This window comes from Coptis chinensis, chromosome 4, assembly GCF_015680905.1.
Source record: "Coptis chinensis isolate HL-2020 chromosome 4, ASM1568090v1, whole genome shotgun sequence".
In the NCBI taxonomy this organism is placed as follows: Eukaryota; Viridiplantae; Streptophyta; class Magnoliopsida; order Ranunculales; family Ranunculaceae; genus Coptis; species Coptis chinensis.
Window position 1 is genome coordinate 43,145,141 of NC_141459.1, and position 23,154 is coordinate 43,168,294.

Consider the following 23,154-nt stretch of genomic DNA (forward strand, 5'->3'; position numbering starts at 1 on the left):
CTCTCTCTCTCTTCTCCATATTCAAATAGTTTATATTTACTTGCTTTAGTTTAATTTAATATAAGTTAAAACCAAATATCATTATATTAGTTAAATTTACAATCATTCTCTCACCATTGTTTTCTTGTTTTCCATTAGTTGAATTCACATATTCTTGAACAATTAAGAGTGGTATGAATCTTTACTCTTGTTATATTGCAGTATCATATTGAGAGTAGGAATATTGATATAAACTTAAGAATAGGTAGTCTTGCGTATTATAGTGTTTTTAACATTAATAGTAGTGAAACACTATTTTTAATATTATCATTAGGCACAAGCCAAACCACGTAAATCTTTGTCTCTCTTCTCTTGGTTGTTTGCTTGAATTGGTGAGTAGTTTACATTGTTTACTATGTTTATTAGGAGTTATTAGTTAATTTCATACCGGTTTGTTGCTTCTACCCCATTCGCAGGTTGACGATTCCGTTGCATTGGATTGGTGTGCTCCATAGTTTTTGGGGCACAACAAATTGGTATTGGAGCCAAAGGTTCTACCTTAGCATAGTTGGTAGTTGTTTGTGATGGAAGTTTGGTTGAAATCAAATATTTTGGTTTCATTGGTTGTTTCCGCGTTGGTAGTGTTTAAAGAAATTCCCAATAGGGTGTTTCTTTGGTTGTTGGTATTTCTAATGTTATGGAAATTGAGAATATGATAAATATATCAAATTCTAGTGTTTAGATCGACTCCTATTGTGGTGGTTGGTGTTGAAAGTTTTGATGGTTATTGACTTCAATATGTGCAAAAATGAGATTGTTGATTTGTTGACCGTAAATGGTTTGGATGATGCTCTTGGCGATAAGCTAAGAGATATGAAAGTAAACGTTTGGGAGATGTTGAACATGAAAGTTTGTGATGTTGTCCGGTATTATCTCTCAAATGAATGGAAGTACTATGTCATTTCGAAAACCTTTATGAAGGATATGTTCAAGATATTGGAAGACAAGTACATTGGAAGGATCGTAGAGGACCGACTCTATTTGAACACTGGTAGTTTGGTTGGATTTCGGCAGAAGTCGAGAAGTAGAAGAGCTCTTCCGAAGAATGAATGTGCATATCTTCATCATTGGGGACATTGGAAAAATAAATGCCCCAAATTGAAGAAAAAGTTTAATCGTGTACGTTGTTGTAAAGATGAGATTGTGGTTGAAAATTTGTCATTGTCAGTTACATCTTCTATTGGTTGCTCCACGTCAGAGTGGATTTTGGATTTGGGTTGCTCTTATTATATGTGTCCTAATAGGGATTGATTTGCTAACTTCTAGGAGCTAGATGGTGATGTTTTGTTAGGCAATGACCATGTCTACAAAATTGGTAGAGTTGGAACAATTCAGTTGAAATTACAAGATGGAACAGTCAGAAATTTGGTTGATTTCAGGCATGTTCCTAATTTGAAGAAGAATCTCATCTCATTGGGTGCTTCAGAGTCTTGTGGGTTGAAAAGTGTTTTGTCTGAGGGAACTCTAAAGGTTGTTGTCGGTGCACGTGTGGTAATGAGAGGCACACAACGAGAGAGCTTGTACTTCCTAAATGGAAGTGTGGTTGGTGCAGGTACGGTAGATATCATTCACCTTTTCGGTTGTTGGAAATGTTACCGGGAGGAAAATTAGATGTGGCTCAGAAAAGGAATAAAATACCGTTTCATTTAGGTATTTAGATTCGGATGTGGAAAAGATATCTAAAGAGGTAGAGATTGATGCCGCTCCTTGTGATAAAAAATTGGATGGGTACGTAACTAGTCAAAGTAAAGAAGCCACCGTTGTCATTAAAGATACTCAAGCCCATGAGTACATTAAAGTTGCGAAGCCACTTGTTGTTGTTGGGAACTAGACAAGGTTTCGGGGTATTGGAACATCACCAAATCCTAGAGAAGGAATCGGAACATCTCTAAGCTTGGAACTGGATATGGTATTTGGTAGTTTGAACCCCATATTGTTGAAATTGGTTAGTGATCCCTTAGGGACTCATGCCCTTAGGGGCATTAATAAGTATTGTTGTTGATTGAAGTTGGAAGAACTACGATGGCTTCATCCCTTGGCAGGGTACGTAAGTAGCTACTATTTGGTGTAGCCTTTGTTGGTCCAAGACATTGTTGGTTGTTGTTTGGCATTCTCTCATTGGTTAGTTGGATTGTTGTCAGTTTATCGGCTCGAATTTGAGAAATTCTCACCGAGGTGGGGAATTGTTGAGTAGAGATTTGTTACTGGAGTATGACACTATTTGTGACATATGTGGAAATGGTACTGTTCGGTATTATAGAGCCGAACAGAGAACAAAATCTCTGAGTCTGCTACAATATGTCACAAGAAGTGACATAACATTTGTGCATGACATTTATAATGTCATATTGACCGACTTTTGTACCGACTATTTGTCCTACACTATATAAAGGACACACTTAGGGTTTAGAAGATAAGTGTGAGACGAATTTGGTTACTAGGGTTTGGGATTTGGTGTCTCTCTTGAGAGAGCTTTGGAAGGAGAAAAACTTGAGTCTTCTCTTCATTTGTTTATGCCCAAACTCTTTGGTAGTTGTCAACACTATTGAATAATTGTGGAGTTGAGAGAACATTGTTGTAAAGAGAGAAAAAGAGAGATTTGTGAGTTTCTTCTTGGGAAACTTTGGAGATTCTTTGGAATCAATGTGAGAGCTTATTGTATTATTTTGAATATTCTCTCTATTGAAAATTTCTCTATTTGGTTATGGATTAGGCGCAAGCCAAACCACATAAATATTTGTCTATCTTCTCTTGGTTGTTTGCTTGAATTGGTGAGTAGTTTACATGGTTTATTACTTTTATTAGGAGTTATTAGTTAATTTCATCTACTGTTGCTATGGTTTGTTGCTTCTACCACATTTGATATTGGTTTACGCTTCCGTTGCATTGGATTATATTGGTGTGCTCCATAGTTTTTAGGGCACAACATCTATATATGTTGCAACTAAAAATAAAGTTTAAAAAGAAGTAGAAGATGATTAAAAGCCAAGAGGTCAAGAGAATGATCCTTTGATGCTTAACAAGTAAGAAGATTTATCAAATTAAAACTTTTTCCCATTTCATGGATTACTAAAATTGAAGCAAGATAAGAAAATTTGAAGATTGTCTCTGAACTCTTTCTCATAAACCTTTGTTCATCACAAGATGGTTCAAACGTCAGTTGTAAAAGAAGGATGATCTTCCATGTACCATTTCTTATTTTTGGGTTGCCATGGAGACTTGGTTGTGGTAGTAATTCTAAGTAGGTTTTACTTACTAAGGGTTAATAAGAGTCTAGAATTTGTAGTTGAGATAGGATAAATGCCTAATGACTGGTGGAGATTAAGAGGGCGTTTGGAAACACCTCAATAAGTTACTTATTGGTTTTCTAGAAGGACAGAATTCAAAAGCATGTTTGGCAATCTCAGAAAGCTAAAAATATAAGAAGTAGGAAAGCAAAAAAAATGTATTTATGGAAAGTCCAAAAACTCATTTTCGGGAAGTCTATTTTTTAAGATTTCTCCTTTTGTCTTCCCGTGGTTTCACACTTTCTCTCCAAAATATCACCGCAAAAACCCTTCGATAAATTTCACTCTATCCATGGAAAATCTCAAATCCATTATTGAAGAACAAGGTGAAATTGAAAGAGATTGACCCTTTCTCAATCTCAATTGAAGAACAAGGTTAATGTGATTGTTGATTTCAAATCAATCAAGTTATTACTCTTGGCTCGTCTCTCTCAGTCGACTAGATTTTAGTTCAATTAAGTTATTCTCTTGGTTTGTCTCTCTCAAAGCTTCACGGGGTTTATTAAGGTATTTTTCATTTGATTTGATTCATTGATTGTTGTAGATCCGTGGTAGTTTAGTTTTAACTTGTTAAGAGTATTATTTTAGTTCATTGATTGTTTTTTAATATGAAGAACAATGAGTATTTGTGAAAATGTTTTTCGATGTGTTTTTCAATACTGTTGAAACTGTGTTTGTGATAATGTTGGGTTTTTATGGAAATAGAAGTAATTTGTTTACTGTAGTAATTTGTTTTCGATGGATTTAGATGGGTTCAAGTAGTGCCCCTTTGGAATTAGAACCTTTTAAGGTAGCTAAAGAAGTTGAAGTTGAATGGAAGTTAGAGCAAGAGGGTTACTTTATTGAGTTGTTAAAGGAAAATGTGATTATGCCCAGTGTTAAAAGAGTTAATGGCAAGTTCACGAAGAATGAATGGCTTGACTTGAGAAAGAAGTATTATATGAGATTTAGACTTAAATATTTACCAAAAACATACAAGAACAAGCACCAAAACATGAAAGAAAGGTTTCAAGAATTCAAAGTGCTTGTTGAAAAGACTAGTGGGACGATATTTAATCAAGTATTGGGTACTTTTATTACGAGTGACTCATGGTGGGATGATTATATAAAGGCGATAATGATTATCATTTATTAGTATTCCTTTCCTTTTAACTATGTTTTTTGAAACTATGTTAATTGTTTATTACAAAAAGCATACTCACAAAAAGGCCAAGCATTTAAAGAGGTTGAGAGTTCGAGGTTGCCCCGAGTACAAAGACATGCAAATAATTTTTGGAGACACAATGGCGACTGGATTTAACAAAGCATCTGTGAGCCATAACTTCGACTCAAGAGATGAAGAGAATGGTGAGAAAGAAGCAACTGCTAGCTGAATCCCCTATGCCTCCTCAAGTTCAAATTTTGAAGGGTGGCAATAATCGTGAAAATAATGACTATGGAACTCAAAGCACTTAAACCAAAAGTCAAAGCCACTCGCAAGTGAGAAAGAAGTGGTCCTAAAGGACCCGAGCTTACGGAAGCTGTCAAGATGCTAGCTGAAGCATCACAAGCTAGAGTCGAAAAGAGGGGAAAATTCAGTATAACAGAGTGTGTTGACATCATTGAGGCTATGTGTATCGAAATTGGAAGGCAAACTTATGTTAAAGCCATATCCCTATTTCAAGACAAAGGATGGAGAGAAACTTTTCTACACATGCATGTCAGATGCACGTAGAAGAGATGTGTTGTTAAGCATTGAGGAAGGAGATTTGTAGAAGATTTAGAAGTGCTACCGAAAGATTGAGAACATCCGCACTTGGTTTTTAATTTTGAGTTATAGGTTATGTTCTTTTGTTAGGGTTCTGGCTTGAGGCTCTCTTCTTTGCTATTTAGGTTAACTATTTGGGATAGAGTCTGTAAGGTTGACCCAAACATTGTTGAGTTAGTAGTTGGTAGAATGTTATATGATATTCCTTGATCGAACACAATTGCATGTATGTGATTCAAATATCTTTGAGTAAATGTAATGTGAATTTGAAATGTTATTTGCTTATGGAGTTGATTGTTAGCATCTTAGCATGAGGAACATGGCTTGTAGTGTCCTATTAGAATGTCCTATGTATTTTTTCTGTTCAATTTAAGTTTACTGATGCTTGTTCTGACAAGCATACACAAGTGTTCAGAACAAAAAAATAATCAGTAGGGGAGCTAGTACTTGGCATTGATGGAAGTATCAATTCCTAACGTAAAGGCCATGGATTCGATACGCAGTGCAATTCCTCAACTGGAACATGTATAGCCTTTCCATGTATTTGGCATTGAATACACTTTTTAGCATATCAAAGACAATATTTTCGCAACTGAGGCCAAAAATAGTCATGCCTCGTTATTTTATTTGCCAAAAATAGACACATTCTCCTTCGTGGAGCTCTGCAATGATTAGATACGCATCCTCAGGTGATATACACTTCAAATGCGGACCTCCAAGATTTTTTCGATATAGCTCATTATCGAGCAATACATATCTTTGCGCTCCAGACTTAATCCTTTTGGCTTCATTTTTGTCCTTTGGTAATTTACCATCGGACAAGCATGATATATATGTTTCCATCCATGTCGCCCACAGCATGTCGATTTTCATAACCTCTTATTCATCGATATCAATGTTTGGTCTCTATTGAACGCCAATGTCCAAGGTGCGACCCTCAGTGTTTTCCAATATCGCTGCAACATAGGATAGGGCATCGGCATGGCAATTTTCATTTCTATTGAGGTGTTGAAGCCTTATTTTATTGAAGTCTCTCAGCTTGGTTTTTATGAAACTCAATAATTTACCATGTTTTCACATTTTGCTGAATATCCTCTATTAATTTGGTTGACTACCAGCATCGAGTCACTAAAAATTAATAACTCTTTTACTTTAAGAGACTTGGCCATCTCAAGCCCAGCAATTAAAGCTTCATACTCAGCATCATTATTAGTTGCATGGAATCCCAATGTTACTGCTGTTTCTAGCCTTTGATTTTCAGGTGTGACCAGCACAATCCCGATGCCACATCCCTTATTCCCAGATGATCCATCGACAAATAGTCTCTAACCATTTGTTCCAGCCCATGGATCATCTGTATCAAAAATATCCTCAGGCTCTTGCAGCGTTGAGAATTCCTCCTCTTCCATGCCCCAACTAGCATCCTCGCATGGAAAATCAACCAGGAAGTCTGCCAGTACCTGACTTTTTTCTGATACCCTGTTTCAGTATTCGACACCAAATTTGTTTATTAGTACTAACCATTTCAACATTCTTCCTGACTTAGTTGTTTTCGCCAGAGTCTGCTTTAATGGGAGATTCATCATAATGATCACAAAGTGTGATTGAAAATACGGCTTCAGCCTCTGAGATGAGAATAAAAGTGTCATAGTGTATTTCTCCAGTGTCGAATACTGTGTCTCTGCCTCAAGCATTGTTTTGCTATGAAAATACACCAGTCTTTCAACACCATTTTCAACTTTCACCAACACCGAACTTATAGCAAATTCTGACACAGCCAAATAGAGAAGCAAACTTTCTCCCTCATCTGGTTTTGTAAGTGTTGCCATTTCTTGCAGATATTTCTTTAACTCCGAAAATGCTTTTTCACATTCTTCATTCCAATAGAATTTAGTATTCTCTTTAAGCAACTTGAAAAGAGGCTTACATCGATCAAAAGTTCAGGAGATGAATCTGTTAAGAGCAGTTATTCTTCTAGTCAACCTTTAATTTGTATATGCTTTCTAGTTGTTGGTGATGGCATCTGCTGAAGTGCTCGTATATGATCTGAATTAGCATCGATACCTCGCTTGGTAAAAATGTACCCCAAGAATTTTCCAGAACTGACCCCGAAAGTACACTTCTCTGGGTTAAGCTTCATGTTAAATTCTCTCAATATTCGAAATACAGTATCAAGATCCTTCACATGGTCTTTAGTTCTCATGGATTTTATCACCATATCATCGATATACACCTCGATGATTCACTTAATGAGCTTTTTAAACATTTTTTCCACTAACCTTTGATAAGTAGCTCCTACGTTTTTCAACCCAAATGGCATTCTAATAAAGCAGTATATACCTCCATTAACGACGAATGCCATTTTGAGTTGATCTATGATAGCCATTAGAATCTAAAAATATCCTGAATATCCATTGCAAAAATTGATTAACTCGAAACCAGCTGTTCGATCAACCAACTCATCTATCCTTGGCATCAGATAATGATCTTTGAGACATCTCTTATTTACATCGGTAAAGTCGGCGCAGATTCAAACTCTACCATCCTTCTTGGGCACTAGGACTATGTTAGCGACCCATTCAAAATGATCCACCTCTCTAATTATACCATTATTTAGCATCTTTTGTAGTTTGGCTTGCATCGCTTCTTCGTACATTGGTCTAACCTTTTGATGCTTTGGATGGACAGGAATTGCATTTTCTTCTATGTTCATCTTGTGTGAACAAATAGCTGGGTCAATACCGGTGAAATCCAACATCGACCATGCAAAAATATCCTGATTCTCTTTCAAGAAAACAATCAATTCATCTCTTATAGTCCCAGTCATTTCTGTACCAATGAACGTATGACGCTCACTTTCTCCTGTACCAATATCAACTTTTTCTACCGCCTTGATTGTTTTTCTTTCCCAGGATTCTTCATTTTTCTTTAGCTCTTATGTGAACTTTACATGCTCATGTATATGCATATTGGTATCGGCAGGTAAAGCTTGTTGTAACTGCTAACTAGAGATTTCCAAGACACCCCCAATGTCTTGGGTTTTTCCTTTCATCATACCTTTAACAGTTATGAAATTACACTTCTCAGACTCTAATTGATCTCCTCTTATCTCATGTAATTCGTATGTTGTTGGGAATCAGATGACTTGATAGAACGTATTGGGCACAGCACGCATGTCATGTATCCACTTCCTTCCCAAGATTGTGTTGTGATCATAATGGTGTTTGATGACTACAAACTTTGTCATCACAGTTTGAGGTCTAACTCGAACTACCAATTTTATCTCTCCAGCGGGCTTAGTAGAGCTTCCACTAAAACCATACAAGCTGAACTGTGGTGCTTTTAGATAAGTCTCATCGAGACTGATGCCTGTGAACGCTTTCCAGAATAAAATGTTCACAGAACTACCACAATCCACCAATATCTTTTGTACATCGTAACCAAAGATACGCAAAGTGATTAATAATTTATTATCATGTGGCAACATCACCTTCGATAAGTCATCAGGAACAAAAATAATTGCTCCTGGAATGCTAGCTAATACTAGACTCTGATTTACTGGAATAGGCTCGACATTAACCTCGAGCACCTCTTTTACCGTTGAAATCTTTCTTATTTTATCTCGAATGATTTTCTTATGTGGTATCTCCCTTTTGTATATCATATTGATTACTCTAAAGGATTTCTCAAGTATGGCTGACAGTCTCTGTGGGTCTGACATCAGCTCTGAATTCTTGTAACTTGCCCTCTTTCATCAACCTATCAATCTCTTTCAACAGTTGCAAACATCTGTATGTCTCATGATTTTCCACCTTATGAAAGTGGCAATAAGGCCTACCCTTTATTTCCCTGAGAGTATACTGTGGCCATATTACAAAATATTCTTTCGCCATCCTCCTTAAAATATCTTCATGTGTGGTATTGATGGCAATAAATTTTTTGGGATCTAGCTCTTCTTTCAGTGTTCCCTCATATCTCCTTCTTTGCTATGGTTGATTATCCCGATTTGTATAATTCTCTTGAGGTCTTTTGTTGTATGATCTCGAGGAGTCTCGACTCTCATGTCGATCTCGATTATCCTTTTCTTTCTTTCCTGACTCCGATACTTGCAGTACATTTTGCATAGTGGCTGTTTGTATCCCTTCTTCCACTCGAATATCTATGTTAGCTTTGTTATATAACTCATGTAGACTTTTAACTTCCTTGCGCAAGATATATTTGTGCATATCTGATCCTGGTATCACACCGGCCTATTTGGAAAGCCATGACAGCTGTCATTTCAGACTTGTCAATCCTCTCCACTGATTGAGTTTTGGCCTTGAATCTAGCCAAGAAATCTTTCAATGACTCCTTCTTTCCTTGTTTCAATTAGAATAGAATCGACACTTATTTTGGCTTTACCCTATAATGACCATAATTGGTGAGGAATCTCTCCTCGATCTCACGAAAGCAAGAAATAGTCCCCTCAGGTATTGTACAGAACCACTTCAGTGCTTTGCCTTTTAGGCTTGAAGAAATGACCGACATAGCACGGAATCCTAATACTCAATTCTGTGATACATCGAGAATTGGTATCAATAGCTGAAGAGATGGTCCATGGGGTCAGTGGTCCCATCATATTGTGTGAATTTAGGATTTTTGGGGGTAGTGGTACCCTTTCTATTTCCTTTTTTAATGGGTTTCGACCTACATCATCGGCCAATTTATGAACCGAAGCTGATACCTTTTCCAGTAGCTGGTCCCCAAATTGCCTCTGCATCATCTCCTGCACCATTTCTCTTGTGATCGGGGTGTGGCTTGTTTTACCTCTTCCTCTTGCACCACTTTTGAGTCGATTTCGCCACTGACTGTACCTCCTCAAGGTGGCTTTTTCTTACTTCTTCAATATGGCTCTTTCTCGCCACTGGAGTGCCTAAACTCGATTTAGCCCCATCTTTCTCGTACAACGCTTCCATTGCACGCTTCTCATTCTCTTCTCTCACAACTTTGTTTTCAGCCATTAAAATTTTGTTCTGCTTCTCCAATTCGTTAAACTTCCTTAATAAAATTTGTATAGAAATCTCTTCCTCATGCACTTCTTCTACTTCTTCCACTAATTTTCTTACCGAACGTCTTGTTCATCTTTCCTCATTCTTTGATGTGCTTGCTTCATTTACCACACTCTTACTAGTTGGTGCACACTTACTAGGAGACATTAAATAACTACTAATTTGAGGAAAAATCTCCACCAACAAATCACACCGAACAGATCAACAAGATCGCACTACAAAAGGGAGAAAAACCGAAAAACCTAATCTTTCAAGATGGAGTATCACGGACGGTGCCAATGTAGTTGTCAAGTGTGTTTGTGGATGAACATGTTATTATATGAAGATTGAGAAATGATTTGATATGAAATGAGTAAGGTTTTATTAATCTCTAATGGCGGTTACAACGTTCTCTGGTTTCGCTCTTTCTCTCTCCAGTTTACAATGATTTTTGTGTGGGAGAAGATAATGGATCATTTCTTCTGAATTAGTCTTTATATAGTGTTTCCAACTAGCCTTGACCCAATCAGATCATGACGCGAGTCCATCCTCTTCTTCCTCATTTTCTTCCCTCTCAAACCTGCAACATATGAAACTAACCAAAATATCTCGAGTTAGTTATGGTGGTTGAAATATCGGCCTGACGATATTTTCCCACGACAGTCAAGATTTGAGAATTCAAACACGACCAACTAGTGGGAAGAAAATGTATGTGGGCATGTAGGACAAATGTAAATGTCCAATTTCTTAACTATAATTAACATGTCTAGTGTAAGGGCGGTAATCGGAGGTTTTATATGAATCTAGCTTTCATTTCAGTATTTTCGATCGAAAAAAAATGTCCACTGGATCCACGTCACTCCACTCCCGGTCTCTTTCCTTCATATTTGTCCCATCCTTAGCAGGGGGTCAGGTTGCTTGGAGGTGCGGTCATCGATTCATCTTTTGTCATGGGCCTTGGCCTTGCTCGCAAGCGTGTTGAAAAGTCTATAACTTTGATAGACCATTTAGCTGTATTGGAAGATCCACAGTGTGAGTTAGTGCTCTTACGAGCTTGTGTTGGGCTCTCTAAGTTGGTCTTCGCGTTTCATACTTGTCCACCATCCTTTTTTAGAGTGGCAGCTAAGACTTTTGATCAGCATCTCCGTAGTGTTCTCCAAGGTATTGTGGTTTCTAATGGTCCTGGCTTCGGTGATTTGCAGTGGCGTTTATCGACACTCCCATTACGTCTTGGTAGGTTAGGTATTTATTGTGCTACTGATGTCTCTACTTTTGCTTTTGTGGCCTCCCGTTGTCAAACTTCTGAGCTTCAGATCCACATTCTTAGGAGTTGTGGTCCAATGTCATTGAATGAGATTCTTGATGTTACTAGCAGTGCATGAAGTCTCTGTCTACCCGATTTTGACCTCAATTCTCTGGCTATGAATGCTACCGTCCCCTCAAAACCACAAAAAGTTTTGGCGGAAGCGTTCTATAATAAGATTATTGCTGGTCTTGAAAGGGAGTTTGAGTTATGTACTTGTCAAAAAGCAATCATTGGATGCTTGCAATCAGAACATGCAAAAGATTTTCTACTTGCTATTCCGATGGAGGGACTTGGACATCGTATGTCACCGGTGGAGTATCGTTCTATTCTCTGGTACCGTCTCATAATTCCTTTGTACTCTGATGGTGGTTTATGCCCTGTTTGCAAAAAGAGTAGACTGGATGCTTTTGGGGACCATGCAGTACATTGTAGATATTTTCCAGGTTTCAAACATCGAAATGATCATGTTAGAGACATTTTATGTGATGCATTTTGGAGGGCTAGGGTACAAGTAAAGAAAGAGGCTCTTGTCAATTTTTTCACTGATCTGAATGAGGGTAGATCGACGCTTCGGCCTGTGGATGTATTGATCTACAGTTGGTCTGAGGGGAAACATGCATGGTGTTGATGTAAATGGAGCATTTCCGTTGGTAGGGCTTGGGAATGGAGTCTTTGAGGTGGGAGAAGTAGCTAATAGAGCAGCGGGAGGAAATATTGAGAAACACGAGGATGCTTGTAGGGCTAACCAGTATTGTTTCATTCCGTTCAGTTTCAACACTTTCGGTTTCTTGGCACAACAGTCTGTTGAGCTCCTTAAGAGGTTGCAGAAAGTTATGAACAGTAACGTAATGACAGCTAGTTTTAACGAGTTTGTATTTTGAATGATAGGATTTGTCATTCATAAAGGACTTGCGGCGCAACTTGTTGCATGTTTGTTTTAATCATTTGTAAAACTCATTATCATTATTAATAAACCCCCTATTGTTTATTTATTGTTTGAACCTTTAGACATAAACCCTCATTAGCCAAGCGTTTCCCAAGCATTAATATTTCACTTAATACCAATTCCGCCACTTATTCCCCATTTCTCTTCCTTAATAACCATTCTTCAATCTTCAACTCTTTCCACGTGTTTCTTTGTTGGACATCCTCTCATTGTATTGTCATTATCGAATCACCACTTTTTACTAATAATCAGTTGTTAAATTGTTGTTAATTACTATTCCATGCTCCCAAGCAACCCCTTAAAACAAAGATTAGTTGGACAAAAAAATAATAACTAATACTATTCTTAATTATTGATTTTTGGCTCACATAGAGAGCATTTTTACTATGTTCTTCTTACAAATTTTAAATTGATAGAGGAGCAACACAAATAAAAATGTCATGCCCAAAACCATATAATTTGAGTAGCTTTTGTCAAGGCCAAGCAAAATGTGTTCTTACTTGTGTATTATTTTCTTTCAAATAATTAGAGAGAGAGAGAGAGAGAGAGAGAGAGAGAGAGAGATTAACTTGGAGCCCATGTACGAAGTGTTGGGTTACGGTTGGCACAACTAAAATTGGAATGAAAAGGAAAAGAATGATACCATTGTATGCAAGACAATTTAATTATTGGCATTGATTGCATTCAATCAAGCCAACCTATAATACCTAAGACAAGACTTTTATTTCTATCTATTTTTTGTCAATGATGTCAATAAGATTCCTACTGGAAAAATTGGTGATCGCATTGATTCGTTATGGGGGTCTTGCAACGACATTTGGTGGAAAATGAAGAAGATTATTATTTCGAAAGTGGAGTACGTGTTCATAGATTGGATAGATTGGCAGAATTGTGCACAGATTGGAAGATGGAAAGAGTATAAAGAAGGGAGCAACAAGGGCAATGTTGGTACTAAATGAAATATCAACAATCTGAAACATTGGGCTAGCGGAAAAAAAATCGCTCCTAGGCATTTAGGAGTGAAAAGTCTCCTAAGCACCCATCCACCACGCATCCACCATCTTTTTAACTAATGATTAACTCTAGTTATTTAAAATCTAACCAAATATTTATTTTATTCTTTCTCCAAATCTTTCATTTCTTTGTGTTTCCATAAAAATATATAGAGTTTATGACTATTTAGTACTACGAACTTTCGTTTTTTTTCCTAAATGGTACCCGAACTTTGTTTCTCGCCTATTTGTACTATGAAGTTTCAATTTGTTTCAATTTAGTACATCAGTTAATTTTCCATCCAATTTCACTAACGGTGTTAGCACTATTTATGTTAGTACTATTCACACCGCACTATTCACGTAAACAGTGTTTTTTCAAAAATTCAAAATTTTAAAAAACATTATTCACATGAACAGTGTTTTACTATTCACGTGGGCAATTTTTTTTTAATCAATCTTAAAAATTAACTGAGGTACTAAATTGAAACAAATTGAAACTTCGTGGTATGAATAGATAAGAAACAAAATTTGGGTACCATTTAGGAAAAAATGTGAAAGTTCGTAGTACTAAATAGTTATTAACTCAAATATATATATCAACAATGAAAAATTCTTAAGACTCCAAGTATATTATTCTTTCTCTCATATTTCTTTCCCTCTTCTTTCAACTTTGGGGGTAAAATAAAAAAATCAAAAACCTTATCTAATAAATTGAAAACTACACTAACATTTATGAAAAAAAACTCTTAAATTTAATCATAATTTTGAAAGAAACGTAAATACAATTACAACTTGCAACTGTAGTACAAACACAAAATATTGATATGATAATAGCTAATACAAAATAAAATTGAGAAATTCGCGTTGTAATTGAATGAATGATAATCCCTTGAAAAATCTGCAATGCAATTAAAATTTTGTTTAGTAATTTATTTTATTTTATGGAAATACAAATTAAAGAAAGAAAAAATTTGTAGAGAAAAAATATAATGATTTGGAGAGAATAAAATAAATATTTGGTTAGATTTTAATTAACTAAAGTTAATCATTATTTAGAAGAAACTAAAGTTAGTGTCTCAGGCTTTTCGCTCCTGAGCGCATAGGAGAGAATTTTTTCTCTATGCTAGCAGAATGGAGGTTTATGTCTAAGGTTTCAAACAATAGGGGGTTTAGTCAAAACTGGTATATATATATATGTTGTTGGGTGGTTTAGTCTAATTAACCCAGAAAAGATAGCTGCTCGGGTTGTTAGGATTCCAACATTGGTCCATCCCCGATTTCCAATGGGCCTAGCTTTTCCAACTGTGGACTTCTAATATCAACTTGGTCGTGATCATGAGCCAAAACTTTTGAGTTGGGCTCGGGTTGAGTTTCGATTGCCTGCCCAAATTACATAGAAAAGTGGTGAGCGCGTAATTCACTGTGGGACACCGTGTTAGGGCATGCCCGGGATCTATTAAATATTTCAATTATTTATAAAATGTCTCGGACAATCAACGATAAAAGAAGTATGATAATATATTTTTATTATTCGAAATATGTTAATGAGCAGCGATCTACCTTGGAACCCGTTATCAAATTGAGATAGCATCTTCACTTTATGGTTTAGGATATTAATCCAAAATAAAATATCCAAGTTTTTAGATTTAGTTTAGCCTCGTTTAAATATCTAAACCCAAATTACGGTACATTCCAATCTTAATATCGGTTTCTCACTTGAAAAGATTTATCACATGAAGCATGTTCGATTTCTGGTATTTGCATCCGGCCGTTATATTTAAATTATTCTAAAAATATTTTTGTTTACTTATATTTGCAACTATGCATAGCTATGAGATATGAACCTTTCCCGGCTCAAACTTTGATAAAACCACAGATACATTAACTGTTATATTCAATAATTAAAGGGCATTAATGTCACTTCCGTTGCTTCCGCCGTAATATTCTGACTCCTCCTCATCATTAAAAAAAACAAAAAAAATAGGAATCCAAACCGAAGAAGTAGCCTTTGTTTGAAGTTTCTTCACATTCATTCCTTATTTATTTTCAAAGGTCTTTTGTTGACGATAACACCAAGAAGAAGAAGAAGAATAATAATAATCTGGGGACATGCGGGGTAGAAACGGGGGAAGCGAGAGATGGTAATGGAATGGATATGTGGTGGGGAGTTAAAATGGTTGGTGATGGAGAAAGAAAGTTTGTTGATAAAATTGGAGGGGGGTTCAGTCATGAAAGCGAACATGACTTGGCTTTGATGGTTAGTGATTTTTTGGAGAACGGAAGTGGTGGAGCAGATTCGAGATATAGTAGTGATAGTGATCATAGTGATAACGGATTATCTGATCTTGCTTATCTTGCCGAAAGGATTTTGGTTAGTCACATACCTTATATCAATGGAATTATGAAATTATTATAGCCTTTTACTTTATTTCATATATTCTCCATATTACTATGCTTTAGTTTTAATTCGAATGACCACCTTTTTTTCTAAATACATTACTGACCTTATATGATCTTTTAGTCCATTTCATTCATGTACTCAGTCTCACTCTGTATAAAGTTTTATTACCACTTTATCACAATTACGTTACTTAATGTTGCAACTACATGACAGTATGAAACCACATATTGTGAGTAGCAAAATTGAAAAAATTAACCTTGTGTGAATTATTGGGAATTCATTGGTCTTTTTGTGTGCTTTCCAAGTGGTACAACTATGTGATGTAAGGGAAGTATGTTGATTTCATAGCGCATATGCCTAGTCTGATGATTGTTTGCAAATTTTTCAATGTGCATCTAGAGTGTTCTAATTCTATTTTTGATAAGTACTGGAGAACTCTTTAACTGTTTAGCATGTTCAAACAATATTTTTTTTGCAACAAGTCTACCTTATTTTTTCGCTGTAACTTCAACAGACCTACCCATTGTTCATCTTCAAAATGGACTCTTACGAACTATATTGTGAATTTCATTTTTTTGACCTGTTTTACAATTTTTTTGTTTTGATGGATAAGCTGGACATATTTATAAAGCATTAAAACCATCTGACCAATGAGCTCAAGTTCAGACCTATTTCCTACTGAGCTACGTCTGATTGCTAACTCGTTAAGTTCTGTTTAATATTTTGCAGCATTATAAGCGCACAGTGGATCAGTGTGAGAGTAACTTGCTGGCTGTAGTTCATTCCCTAATTTGTGCCATCAATGAGACAGACCTTCATTTTGTCCATTCAGGTGCTTGTAATGCCCGCTGCATAAGGTTTTGTCTGGTAAAGCTCCTTCGGAGTTCTGGTTATGATGCCGCTGTATGTGTATCCAAGTGGCAGAATTGTGGGAAGGTTCCTGGAGGTATACTCACAAACCCTTTTCAGGATTTCTTCCTTTGCCTCAATTAGTATTTGCTTTTTAGCATGAACTTTTAAAATTCCGTGGTTTGTTTTGCAACTGAACGTCGTCGAATGCTGGTGTAGACTATACAGAAAAACCGATACGTAATTCAATCACAAGCCGTTTAAAAGCAGACAGTATCCAATTAGAGCTGTAATTTCAAACAATTTCGTTGGTCTATTTCAAGAAATCTTAACTAGACTTTAATTTGTTGCTACCCTAGGATCCTCACAATATAGGAAACTTGAAGATTATTCTAGAATCACGCTCATGCACGAGTCAAAATAATTAGATTAAAGAAGCATGCCAAGTGAATTTTATAAGGGCGTGCATGGATGCCCCACATCCTACACCCGATCCAAAAAGGAGCTTGCCCACGAGCTAAAGGACGCACCACTTGCTGCAACAACAATGAGGACTTCCCTTGTTGGATGTGGAACACGTGTAGTCTCTGGAATTGGCACTGGAGTGGTCTTAGTTTTACCATAACCATCAATTGTCAACAGAAAAAACCCCTTCCTTTTCTTGGGAATGAATTTGTACATGCCCGAAACTAATAAAATAACTGGAAGAAGTAACAAAGAAGAGGAAGACTATTTAGAAAAGTATTTGTGGATTGAGGAAATTCCGTTTGATTATTTTTGTAGCTAGATGGGAGATTATTATGTTTAGAAACTATTGATTAGGGGTGTATAGCGGGTTTACTTTTGGTAGTTGGTTCTTGTAGAGTTGTAGGCTTGTAGCTATCCTTGTACTTGTAGGTTATCACGACCTTTTTTTTTTTTTTTTATCTAATAGAATCATTAACTTGACACCACCTTTAAAACCCGATTTTTAGACATGGTAAAAAGCGTTAGACCACATACTGATTTTTGCAAAAGATGAGATATACTGATACCTAGTGAAGGTTTGAATTATGATTCTTCAACTGGATAAAGGATTTCAAGCTTTTGATAGTCCAAAAGAAATAACTTCATTATTTCCTTGTGTTACTGAAACTGAATAGGCTGTTCATTTAAATTTGTTTATGATTATTATTTTTTATAGTATAGAGCTGCTGATTACTGATCGGCTGGGAACTTAAAGCAGTTTTAACTTTTTCTGCTCCATGACTTCCATCTTTATAAGAATGAAATACTATGAAGCATGCTTTTGACTATGGTTAATTCTGAGTGGTTAGACTTTTCCTCCATTCCTCCTGTTTTAGTCTTGCATAAATTCTTAATTAGTTATTGGAAAACACTGAATTACCCGGGCCTTCTAGAACAATCAGGTTTGTGTTTTCTTTTTCTTTTTACAGTAATTTTAAAAGGGAGTTACTATTTCTTTTAGAGGTTATTGATGAATATAGCTGACCGGCGTTAGGAGGTCTCTTGGGGTAGGAAGACTAAAAATAAAATGACTGTCAGAATTATCATCTGTCCCGAACTTTCTCCTCCCTCTTTCTCGTCTTCCCATCCACATCTTCCTGTTCCACCACCAGAAGAAAGCCCTTTCTCAGTTTCTCTTCCTCTATCCTCTCATTTTCTCACCCCATCATCTTCCCCTCGCACCTAGAAACAACCAAAAAGCCAACAATCTTCCTTGTTAATCTTTCCCTTTGACTTTCTTCTCTTGGTCAGAATCCATTCATCCACTCATCTTCTTCTTCGCAAAGCAATATACTAGTGGTTAGGGCTCACATTGTGATTTCACTGGGAAGACACAAACACTGGAGGGGGTGGGGAGTGAAAATACCAATGCAACAGAGAACGACCGCATGAATCGGAATCCACTTAACATGCGTAACTTCCCTAGAAAAAGACAAATCCGTGCTACCGGAATCATCAAATTTTACTACCTGACGTATCCATTCCTAATAAACAAACTGATCTCTCTCTCTCTCTCTCTTGTGTTTGGGTTCATCTATGCCAAATCATGCTTTGTGTATGTCCTTGCCATTTGTGCCTACTCCATGTTTAAATTAGTAAGTTAAGTCCAGAATACGAATCTGGTTGTTTTATATTAAGTCTTCAAATAAATATGAGCTCACTTTTACTTTCAGAATTTGTGGTATAAGTCCGGCAGTATGTTACTTAGTTGGATCCGTGGAAATAAATTCCCCTAGTAGCAAACAGGAAAAAGATGAATGAATGAAAAGATATAAAAGGTTGTTGGAACTTGGAAGCATTTATGTTACCAGATATATATCTGGGGATGAATTACTGATTAGTGTACTGTCGACATTTTTACTGCCAGCTTATTGTTATGTTACCTTTCTGATCATCTTTTGCGGTGCCTTTTCTTGTAATGAAGGCGATCATGAATATATTGACGTGGTCACTCATTCTGATGGTGGGGGCTCCAAACGTTTTATCATCGATATCGATTTTAGAAGCCATTTTGAAATAGCAAGAGCTGTAGAGTCCTATGATACAGTTTTGGGTTCTCTTCCTGTTGCTTTTGTGGGCTACCTATCCAAGCTGAAGCAACTGCTTCCAGTAATGGTTGAAGCTGCCAGATCTTCGCTGAAGAAGAATTCCATGCCTTTTCCGCCATGGAGGTCTTTAGCATATTTGCAAGCAAAGTGGCATTCCACCTACCAGAGAAAGATTAGCCCGGATGAACCGAGAACCCGTGAGACCACCAATTTTAGTCGCAAGCAGTGTATCGGACATTTGTGGAGGTTAAAATCTTCTCTACAGGTTGAGATCGATGCAGAAAGATTGTTGAAGCCTCTATTAAATGATAATAATCAGAGGGTGAAGCTTGAGAAATGGAGGCATACTTCGTTTAGAGTCTTATGAAGATCTTCAGAATCTGTCAGGAGAAACTCAGAGGTCATCGTATTAACTTCACATTATCACAGACTTCTTTCAGCAGTAGCATTGTTAATTTTTTCCCCTTTGGGATACAAAATAAACCTCCCTGAAAATCAATGGGTTCATGTACACAAAAACATCTGTTACACTAACACGCCACAGAGTGAGGAATTATTTTCAAATTTAATTTTAGTGTCCAAACATGTAGTTGTTTAGATTTACTTACAGAAACATGTAAAACGATTATGGGTTCTGTCAGATATTGAAATCAATTGGTGCTTGCTGGTCTGCATGCGTAGGTTTTTCCAATGGCTAATATATATAATCATTCTTCATTTCTTCGCATCTAACTTAGAAAAAATAATCATCTTTCTTTGCATCTATACATCTATGATGTGAGCTCTTTCTGATGGTAAATTTAAGGGTGATCTTAGACATACCCAACAAAACACTCCCGTACCCCAACTTTTAAAACAAATAAATAAAATAATTTTAGACGCATTTAGCTTCCTAAATTACCCTTCTTTTTTATTAGACATACACAAGATATTTATTGACTAAAACAAGTAATTTACTTTACGTGATTAAGTTGTAGAAGAAAAAGACTGATTTTTTTTTTTTTCTTCTCCAATAACCTCTTATTCTTTTATCTCATCAATAAACATTTTATTGTAAATACCCACTTTTGATTTAAAATAAGCATACCAAAATAATGAGGATGAATACCAACCAAATGAGGTTAAAGAAAAAAATTCAAAATCAAATTTTGATGAATGAGAGAACACAGAAGACTATTATACTTGGGAGAATCTGCTGATTTCCTAGTTCAGTTGAGAGCATATTGCAGCAATAGTATTAGTCGGCTCTCTTTACCGTCACCTGGCATAGGGATGATGTACTACCAGACTCTATTACCATCCATGTCCTCAAGAGCTGGTTTCGACACTCACTACTATGTGAGCTTGATGAGAGGGAGAGGACTCCTATTTGCAGATCAACAATTGATGGCGACACATAAAACTGCAGCACTGGTGAAGGCCTATGTGTCTGATGATGGTTCGGCTTTTAGGAGGGAATTTGCTCGTGCAATGGTGAAGATGTCAAGTCTAGGTGGTGTCTCCAACTACCAAGTTCCTACCCGGGTCACCTGCTCCATGCTAGCCCAGGAATCTGACTATTGAACACCAAGTTTGTCAGTTCTGTTTACGACTCTTATCTTAGCGTCCCTCCTTCCTGGAATGTGTAAGGTTGCTATTCAGCTACTCCACTGAAGTAAATGCATATGCTAGAAAACTAAAAACACCAAGTTTTGCTACTTCTGCTTATGTTGTTATCTTGTTTTCCCTCTTTCACTATTTGTATAATAGAATGTTATTCAGTTTCTCCAGTGAAATAAATGCACTACTCTTGAATATTTTAATGTTTGGTTTGTCATAATTCGTTGCGCTTATCATACCAATTCCAAACTATTAAGTTTTTTTAGTATCACTTTCAGACCTATCACAGTATCAAGTCTCAATGTATCTTAGGAATGTCACTTTCATAGCTCTCAAGTCTCAAAATCTTATCTGACCGATTGTATTCTCCTTTGGCAACCCAACTTCTATCCATCGCCTCAAAACTTTAAAAGAGAAACGGAGTCAGAAGAAAACAAAAAAAAATGCTTTGATTAATTCCTTCTCACTCAATTGGAAAATTTTATGAAAACAGACGTGTTACAAGAGGCATGTACATTAATGGGACGCACAGATGCAAACCCCAGGTATGGACAACGTAAAACTACAAACAACCTCAATTACATTTCCTTTTGAGGTTGAAACTATCTTATACTCTACAGTTATCTCTAGTATGGTAGTAAGCCTGGGTTTCTTGTATCTTCTCAAAAGTAAAGAAGAGCATACAACACTAACAGATGAAAGGGCCATGCATGCCCCCGCCACCCAAGGCGGTAACTTGATTCTTAGCAATGGAAAGAATACACCAGCAGCAACTAGGATGGCAATGGCAAAAACGTAGTTCCAATGGATACGGGAGAATGTCTTCCTTGAGAGGTCAATGGCGGTGATAACATCTTTTAGGTTGCTCCTAATCAACACATAATCAGCAGCTTCTATGGCTATATCAGTCCCTGCCTCAATTGTAATCCCAACATCAGCTACTGCAAGGGCAGGAGAATCATTGATACCATCACCAACCATTGCAACTATGCTTCCATCCCTCTAAAATGAACATATAACATCAGCCTTTCCAGCAGGCATCACTTCAGCTCTCACATCTTGAATGCCAACCTGCAAAATCATGATTGCTCTTCAAGTTAAAAAATCTCAAAACAGAAGCTATTTGCTGGTGAATGTTGACTACTTTCACACTATATCAAGTTAACTTACCACCCCAGAAAAGTTAGCAAAGCCAGCGTAACAACAGTGGGAACAAAAATGCTTGCGACCTGTTAAAGTAAAGATAACTACAATAAGGATAAGGTGACATATTTATATTAAAGTACCGATGACATCGAGAAAATTAAACTACAAAATCGAACAAAGACTAAAAGCGTTAACAGAAGAAGTATGAAATCACCAATATGGATATTCAAACTGTTGATCTGTTAAGTTTCTCAATACTTTCCTATGAAACTATCATACTGTCAATGATGCCCACTTTTAATCATGTGTTCATTCAAAAAGGAACTGGTGAATAGTGACATTCAAGTTCAGCATGTACTAGTAATCTAATATACTACCCAGAATATGAATCAAACAAGTACTAGAAAGAGAAAAGCTTCCAGCCTTCCACTGAGCATATAATAGAATTGGATCAATATGGAGCCCAAAAATTCAACCAAAACGCTTATAAAATTTACTAACTAATTAATACTTACAAAATCAACAAACTTTTGAACGGGAGCTTTGGACATTTGAGCTGCCTCAACTAGACAAATTATCTGACTCAAGACAGTATTATATCCTACTTTTGTGGCTTTTATATGAAGAGCGCCATGCATATTGATTGTGCCTCCAATAACATGAGCGTTAGCCTCCTTCAGAACAAGTGAAGATTCACCAGTCGCCATACTCTCGTCAACATAACTTGAACCCCATACGACATCACCATCAACTGGAACCTTTGAACCAAGAATAACTTTCAGCATGTCACCAGCGCCCACTTCAAACAACCATTCACCATTCACCAAAATGACTACGCCCAATTCATACAACAGACCCAATTCCTTTTTGCAAGGCTCGAAAGGTGGTTTTTTTTTGGGTAGAAGATACAGCGAAAGCGAAAGGATAAGAAGAATGCGAAAAGAAACTTACGCTAAAAAAAGGGTACAAAATACTCGGAAAATAGACGTGTCGTTATTTTGTTTTTCTTTTTTTTAATCCTTTTGCTTTATGGAAAATACTCCAAAAATATATGGGAGATATTATTGAATTTAGGCAGTTATTGGGTACCGCAAAAATTTATGTTATGGAGTACGGGAGTATTTTTATGGGTGTGTCCAAAATCACCCAAATTTAATCCTCGTACATTCATCTATTTATTAGAACCTATATACTTAATGATGTTGTTGTCCATAGAAGAGAATCTACCTTTTCGAAAAGACATGGGACGGTTTGAAA

General features: G+C 36.5%; 3 protein-coding genes and 1 pseudogene across 3 annotated transcripts; 2 read left to right on the forward strand and 2 right to left on the reverse strand.

The window, feature by feature from the left end:
- Nucleotides 1–15,219: 15,219 nt before the first annotated feature.
- Nucleotides 15,220–19,826, forward strand: LOC147503570 (cruciferin (DUF506)). The gene is made up of 3 exons (XM_086556869.1): nt 15,220–15,718; nt 16,478–16,694; nt 19,029–19,826. The coding sequence occupies exons 1-3, from the start codon at nt 15,497–15,499 to the stop codon at nt 19,517–19,519; spliced, it is 930 nt and encodes a 309-aa protein (XP_086412995.1). The 5' UTR covers nt 15,220–15,496; the 3' UTR covers nt 19,520–19,826.
- A 481-nt stretch (nt 19,827–20,307) lies between these two features.
- Nucleotides 20,308–20,715, forward strand: LOC147503571 (peroxidase 40-like). The gene has a single exon (XM_086604894.1). It carries the CDS (start codon nt 20,308–20,310, stop codon nt 20,713–20,715), a length of 408 nt encoding a protein of 135 aa, XP_086461020.1.
- A 467-nt stretch (nt 20,716–21,182) lies between these two features.
- LOC147503572 (copper-transporting ATPase RAN1-like) lies at nt 21,183–22,815 on the reverse strand. The gene is made up of 3 exons (XM_086603978.1): nt 22,413–22,815; nt 21,922–21,980; nt 21,183–21,822 (listed from the first exon to the last, which is right to left on the reverse strand). Exons 1-3 carry the CDS (start codon nt 22,680–22,682, stop codon nt 21,804–21,806), a joined length of 348 nt encoding a protein of 115 aa, XP_086460104.1. The 5' UTR covers nt 22,683–22,815; the 3' UTR covers nt 21,183–21,803.
- Nucleotides 21,268–21,732, reverse strand: LOC147503573 (copper-transporting ATPase RAN1 pseudogene; annotated as a pseudogene).
- Nucleotides 22,816–23,154: the final 339 nt, after the last annotated feature.